The sequence below is a fragment of the Physcomitrium patens genome, chromosome 3, assembly GCF_059467195.1.
Source record: "Physcomitrium patens ecotype Gransden chromosome 3, ASM5946719v1, whole genome shotgun sequence".
Lineage (NCBI taxonomy): Eukaryota > Viridiplantae > Streptophyta > Bryopsida > Funariales > Funariaceae > Physcomitrium > Physcomitrium patens.
This window is the reverse complement of record NC_143412.1, coordinates 15,958,112-15,965,385: the sequence shown is the minus strand read 5'-3', so window position 1 is coordinate 15,965,385 and position 7,274 is coordinate 15,958,112. Positions and strand designations below refer to the sequence as shown.

At 40.7% G+C, this 7,274-nt stretch overlaps 1 protein-coding gene across 6 annotated transcripts; it reads right to left on the bottom strand.

Annotated features, from left to right (window-relative positions):
* Nucleotides 1-485: 485 nt before the first annotated feature.
* On the bottom strand, nt 486-6,942 carry LOC112280007 (methylcrotonoyl-CoA carboxylase beta chain, mitochondrial). 6 transcript variants are annotated; one of them, XM_024514894.3, is made up of 13 exons: nt 6,686-6,922; nt 6,079-6,139; nt 5,050-5,798; nt 4,666-4,785; nt 3,939-4,373; nt 3,576-3,666; nt 3,185-3,426; nt 2,823-2,987; nt 2,349-2,423; nt 1,986-2,117; nt 1,687-1,743; nt 1,277-1,489; nt 486-1,074 (listed from the first exon to the last, which is right to left on the bottom strand). In XM_024514894.3, the coding sequence occupies exons 3-12, from the start codon at nt 5,608-5,610 to the stop codon at nt 1,286-1,288; spliced, it is 2,082 nt and encodes a 693-aa protein (XP_024370662.1). In that variant the 5' UTR covers nt 5,611-5,798; nt 6,079-6,139; nt 6,686-6,922; the 3' UTR covers nt 486-1,074; nt 1,277-1,285. The 6 variants fall into 6 exon arrangements, with proteins under 6 accessions (XP_024370662.1, XP_024370665.1, XP_090105082.1 ...); XM_024514897.3 differs by lacking the exon at nt 486-1,074 and having other exon boundaries at nt 1,181-1,489; nt 5,050-5,519; nt 6,686-6,942; XM_090248956.1 differs by lacking the exon at nt 486-1,074 and having other exon boundaries at nt 1,181-1,489; nt 6,757-6,920.
* Nucleotides 6,943-7,274: the final 332 nt, after the last annotated feature.

Genomic DNA, 7,274 nt, shown 5'->3' with positions numbered 1-7,274 from the left:
ACTCTACTAAAACTTTTGCTTCTTAATAAACAAATTGTATGGCAAATTCTATAAGACTTATAAAACTTATTCACCTTTGAGTTGTTTACATGTCTAAATCAAAATCTAATAAGTCTTTGGATTGAATTCTTGGATGTACACACTCTGCTAAAAGTGACAAACAATGAAATGCATACTACACATAAATTACAACAAATCCATCACTACTTTAGTTTGTTCTAAAGTTATTAATTGATGGCAATGATGCCATACTTGGCTCTACTAAATGCTTGTAGACAACCCAATTCCCATAATTTAAGTACTTCAATATATATCTAATAAGTGTAAAAATGAAGAAAAAAAAAAAAAAAAAAATCCCAAATAGGAAAATAGAAATGAAGAGGATTTGAAGTATTTTCACACAATTTGGCCCAAAAATGGAATTCATATAAATGTTTTAGCTGAAGATTCTCTTTGATCAATTTCCAACATGAAGGACAATCTAATTCCAATCAATGGTGGATTACAAAATTAAAAATCTAACTTTTACAAAATCAGGAAGTGTGTCACCTAATTATATTGTTATTCTACTCCAACCAATCAACAATTGCCACCTATAGATAATTCATGCATATCCACATGTTAACATCATTTTAACCAACCCCTAGCCTATCCTGTTTCTGATCAATGTAGATGTCACTGGATGTTAGACCTAGTCACTGGACTCATGGAAATAGAACACCCTCTATGTTTAGTCACTGGACTAATGAACTATCTTAAAGCTTGTATAAAGCTCCCCCACTCCGCCTTTTGTGAGCCCCTTTTCCGAGATTTCCTAAATTAATACCCTTACCATTGGGTCACTGCTTAGATGACCCACTAATTCGTCTGAAGGCGTTTGGTATAAAAACTTCAAATAGACTTGCAATCACTTCGAAGTTCCCTCGTGACTTTCACTTGTAACCAGGTAGAGAGTTGTTGAATAAACTTGCTTATACCATCGATATATAAAATACCATTGATATATAAAAGGGATTGGGTATTCTAGGTTACAAGTAAAACTCCCATCAGACTGTAAGACGGTACAAATGAGTCCTGCATTTGAGTATACACACAACAATCTTCAAACGAAGGCCGACTCAATATTCATGACTGGATGCAAATTAACTTAGGATCACGTTATGATAGGTGAGGCACGAAGTTAGTTAACTATACGATTTTTCATTACAAACGAATCACTATATTATACATTTTTTAAGCAATGGGTTGAAATGAGAGACGACTCCTGGCACTTTACATTCAACAATCACATCCGGAAGACTCCATACTTCGTCTCCTTTGGAGACGTTTGCAGAGAGGCAGAGAGGCAGAGCGCCAGAACCCGTCGAGTGTCTGCTGGATCAATAATGCCATCGTCCCAGAGCCGTGCACTCGCATAATAGGGGTGTCCTTCTCGATCATACCCTTGCATCACCTTCTCCTTGAACTTTTCCTCCTCCTCTTCACTCCACTTTAAATGTCATTGCGCAGAAGAACAAGATCATATGGGAGTAGGTCAGACAAAAGTTTATAAATCGTTAGGAAGTCCAATCATGTGAGTAATCATGTGCACATAACATCAATTCGATGTGACGGCCATAATTCGCTCTAAAGACATATTCTTGACACTTTTAATAACGATAAATGATTGTAGACACGAGAACTTACTTCAGTTTTGTCGCGCCTTCTCTTGTCTCTCTCAACTTGTGCTAGAACACCTGCAGCCTGTTCATCACATAGGCGTTCTTCAATTTAGGACTTTCAACGTCGTAATAGTACAATCGAATCGTATCACAGGCGTAGCGTGGTCTTGTATCCGCAATATATTATCATCTGAGGGACGGTTGATTTTGTAAAACGAAAAATTGTTTTCACATTTTGGGAAACTGGTGTACATGGTTGGACTTGCTCGATAACATGTCACATTTATAGACACTATTCGTCAACCGGGATTCAAACATTGTTACCTGAGCCCCGCCCATAACAGAAATTCGAGCATTGGGCCACATGAAGAGAAAGTTGGGACTGTATGCCCTCCCACACATTCCATAATTGCCAGCTCCATGGCTTCCTCCCACCACGATAGTAATTTTTGGCACCTGAAGTTCCAATCATTGTTTAAACAAGCCAGACACATGCAAGTGTAAGCGTAGAGTCGATGAACTTGATGAACTGACATCTGTCCTCCAAGTTCTTTGCAAGGGATGTCTTACGAAGCGACTCTAGTATAAAAGAAAGGACTACGACAATCACGTCTTGATAGATCGGAATCAAGAGTTAGATGCAAAAATGCAATGTAGATGATAGATCTCCGATAGAGGAATACCCACCTTGGCACATGCAACAGCCATAACCATCTTAGCACCTGCTTTTGCAATCCCACTTGCCTCTGATCTGGACCCCACCTACTCATGCACCGTGCTTAAGGAGTCAAAAGCAACACCATCGAGTAACAAGATTGAGTACAGACGAAGTAATGTAATCAATGTAAATTAAAATAAAATCTGTTGGTCTTATCCTCCAACTCAGGGAATAAACTAAGTGCTTAGAAGTAAAAATTAAGCTTGAGAGTGTATTCAATGGTTTGTAGGTATGTAAATAGTGTAGTACATTGCAGGCATACCACACTAACGTCATAAGAAAACCTAACTGAACGCAGCGCAAAATTCAACGTGTGTAAGTCTTATACATGAATGTAACATGGGTAAACAAAGCGCCCTTAGTGTTTTATCAAACACATCGTTATATCCTCAAAATAAATAAACAAGTTGTACATACTTGCTTTAGACGGTGGAGAAACTAACCATGAAACCTGTGATATTCTGGAGAAAAATCAAAGGAATATGGCGTTGAGCACAGAGCTGAATAAAATGCGCCCCTTTCAAAGCCGATTCCGTGAAAAGTATGCCATTGTTCCCCACAATTCCCACTGGTTGTCCCATGATTCTTGCGAATCCAGTAACAAGAGTCTGTCTCCGACGCACATCAAAAAGTATAAGTGGTATGTTCTAAACTTACCATCACGAAACCATGCCTGTCAATTAGCTGAGTGCATGTAAAACATGTTCTGAAAGCGCATCTCGGCATAAGGTCATCGAAATACGGGAAAGAGCAAAAAATAGCATCAGTCTCTCATTCGTATATGATTTTGAGCAGAAGCACTTACAGAGCCATAGAGTTTCTTGAACTCGTCAAACTCACTTCCATCAACGATGCGAGCTATTACAGATCTTATATCATAGGATATTCGGGCGTCCGCCGGGACAATACCATGAAGTTCATCTGGGCTGTACAGCGGATCTCTGGATTCCTCACTCATAACGTTGCTAGGGGAGGATCTGTTGGTAATCCCCGCAAAGTGAATATTTTTCACTATTTTGCGACCAATTGCAAGTGCATGAAGTTCATCTGCCATGCACAAACAAAGTATTCATCACAAAATCACAAAAATTTCAACTGAAAGAAATCTAATGACACTCTGAGAATCTAGTGATCAGACAAAGAAAATCCAAAAAAATTCTCACCATTGCAAATTTTAGTCTAGAAGAAGAATTTACCAGTAGCGAAGTGGTCCGAAACACCGGATATTTTACAATGCAGTGCCGCACCTCCTAGATCCTCGGCGCTAACCTCCTCTCCAGTTGCTGCCTGCACCTCAGATAACATATAATATAAGCCGATTATCCTAATTTTCAGTTAATATTAACTAGATCTTAACAGTAATTACAATAGAGAAGAATATTCAAGTTGTGTGCATTAAAATCTGATTTAATAAACACCAACCCATCCAATTCGGAAAATGTTGTTTCAATCTAGATACTGATCTCTACCCAGAGTCCAAATTAAATCCCGAAAGGTAGCCATCCTGAAGAATTGCCCGCGAAGCAAATGAAAAGAAAACTTTAGGATATTTCAGTCACCTTGACTAGGGGTGGACCAGCAAGAAAGATTGTGCCATTTCCTTTGACGATGACGCTTTCATCAGCCATAGCTGGCACATACGCACCCCCAGCGGTACAGGATCCTAAAACTAGTGCTATCTGCGGAATCCCTTCTTCTGACATGCGTGCTTGATTGTAAAAAATGCGGCCGAAGTGATCGCGGTCTGGAAAAACCTCTGCTTGCCTTGGAAGATTAGCCCCGCCACTGTCAACAAGGTATATGCATGGCAAGTTACACTGGGATGCTATTTCCTGAGCTCGTAAGTGCTTTTTCACAGTGATTGGGTAATAGGTACCCCCTTTAACAGTAGGATCGTTCGCAACAAACATGCAGAGACGGCCATGAACAGATCCAATTCCTGTCACGATCCCACCTGATGGTAGATCGTCGGTGTACAATTCATGTCCTGCAAGCTACTTCCATAACCACAGTGCACATACTATTCAGTCCTTTGCCCTTGGAAAGATCACAGAGATGAAACCACAAGGAGCCAGAGGTTTTTACAGTAAGGTACAAGTGGGACTATTAAACGCCTTGAAGAACTGATCCCCACTGCCCAACATAAGAAAATTTGGAACGACATGAATCTCACTGACTAGTTTATAGATATAACAGTAGAGACTTAACCTGTTTAATAATTTTGAGATATTAATACAACAACACCAACAACAATAAGATGGGCATCTGTAAAAGTGACGAAAGTACCTGCGAAAGTTCTAAGAACGGAGATCCAGGATCAAGAAGGTAGTCGATACGCTCACGCGGCAAGTATTTCTTACGACTCTTGTGGCGTTCAACAGCTTTAACTCCACCCCCAAGCCGTACCTGAGAAATGCAATCCCAACGATCGAATGTCATTCATTAGTACCCATGATACAAGTCTATTAGAGAAAGATACATGTGCTTCATGTAAAGTTCGACTTGACCATAATTGTTCCTATAGTTTTAGTGCAAATGTAGTTCCACTTGGTTGCATAAGCTTAAGCTATTAATGAGTTGATCTAGCCAATGCCAATGAGACCCATTTCAATAGCATTTCAGCCCAAACAGTTCAATCATCTTTTGGTAAGATTATATCTGAAGTCTTACTTTTTCAACTTTTTGCTGAAGGTCAAGCAGAAGCTCTTCCATCGCCTTCTTGTTCTTAACGAAGATCTCACTCCCCGTTTTAACATCATCTTTTAAAACATTCAACTCGTGGTCCATGCTCATAAAATTCCTCCGTCTTGAATTGAAGACATTGTAAAACGATTTCTTAATATCAACTCCATGAACAGTTGGTGCAGAAGCCAAGTCCGCGAGGAAATGGTTCGACGATAAGTCACCCACCCTTGAAAACGTCCCAAGCTTGCAGTACAGAGAGGAATATTTCCTAAAAGCATGATATTGATAGCCTCTTGTGGCAGTTGTAATCTTAGAATCAAGGTCTCCAGCGATGTTTCCTCCATTGGAGCCGGACCTTGAAGCCTCAGCGCCCGGAACAAGATTTCGACCTCCACGGACGAAATTCCTATGTAAAAGAGAGGGAATTCCTAGTGATGAGCTTCCTTCGTTAAGCCCTGGTGCGATCAATGCGTACACGGATGTTATCCATTCTTCTCGAAGATAGCACGACCATTGATTACTTTTTCTCTGAAGAATTTGGGCCATGGAAGCCTTGCCAATCACATTCTACAATGAAGATGTCTTAGGGCAAAGAACGTCCACAAGAGAGAGGCTCTCTGAGACCAAAATTGTGAGTAAGGCAGGCGGGATGATATCCTCGACGACGATAGTGGAGAAATATAAGCAAACTAGTTGCTACTCATGCTCCCAGTGGTTGTAATCATAAATAGCCTCTGTTCAATAGTCACCAATCTATTGTTACTATGTTTGTGTATTGAAATGACGTGATTGATAGTACTTCCAGCACCGTTCATTTCCCTTCAACGGAGAGCTCAAATTTAAAATCAGCGAGTAAAGAATTACAAGAAAACTTCGTAGAGAAGGAATAAGAGCATTCTGACTGATGAATTATGAACCTCAAAGTTATGGCTACGTGTAATCTAGCCTTGTGGTTGGGACGAAACAGACAAGAAACCTAAAAAGAATTGTGGTTCGCTTGCCTCTTGGACAAACCTGAAATGATGCTGAGGGAAGAATGTGACGATGACAATTTCAGATACGACTGATGCTTGATCTGCAGTAGCAAACCCGAAGATCATGTGAATACATGTTAGACTATGAAACACATAGGAAAACTAATCGCGGTAGTAAGTACAGTACAAAGCTACTCGCTCTAGCCACAAGACCTAATCGAAAGCACATCGCTCTACGAAAATTACGAACTACCCAACAATTGCGAAACAATAATTGAGGAGAATTGAGGCCATCAAAACAAATACAACATATCGATCGAATCAAAAGGTAGCACACACAAAATCTAGACTCCAACAGAGCAGTGAGTCATCAGCACAAAGATCGACGCACGGAACGAGTACCTCAATGCAAATGCGATGACACAAGAAACGAGAGTCGATTGGTAAGGACAATTACCAAAATCTAAAAAATGAAGCATACAGATGGTGAGATCGATTTCATGCCCGAATAAAATAAATAAATAAAAATAAAAAAATAAAAACGAGGGAATATGCAAAGCATCAGGTGACGAGAAATCGATAAAACTCTACAATGAGCTACAGGTATGACGGAGCTCGAAGTCAGGGTTCTGAAAGGGAAGACTCACAATCGGCATCCAGCGAGAATTGGGATGGTATGACGGAGCTCGAAGTCAGGGTTCTGAAAGGGAAGACTCACAATCGGCATCCAGCGAGAATTGGGATGGTGAGCGGAGTCCAGGAGGAGAATGGTGGGAGCGGGAGGAGCTGTGGTGCTTTACAATGGCGGATCAAAAGAAGGAGTGGAGACATGAAATGAAATGAAATGATGACAAGAGATGACCGGGCACTCAACTCGGAGGAGGAGGAGAAAAACGACGCAAGGCTCCGCAGAGAGCGTGAAGGAGACGGAGATGCCACGGAAGCTCTGATGCGGACAATGTGAATCCTGACGTGGAAATCCGACGTGGATTCTGACATGGATGGGGAGTGGGTGGGATCTATCTTCCGCTTCCGTGTCCTTTCCACGTCAGTCATTTTTCCAAAGCGCCTCTCTTCCATCCCAGTCACGACGTGACAGTGGATTGTCCGTTGTCACTTCATCATTGGATACTACGTGGCAATCCGAATCCCTGTTTGGTGCTAATCTGAAACTTTAAATAGTACGGTCTTGTACTATTCAGAATTCGAAAAAATTACACAGTAAAATAATAATAA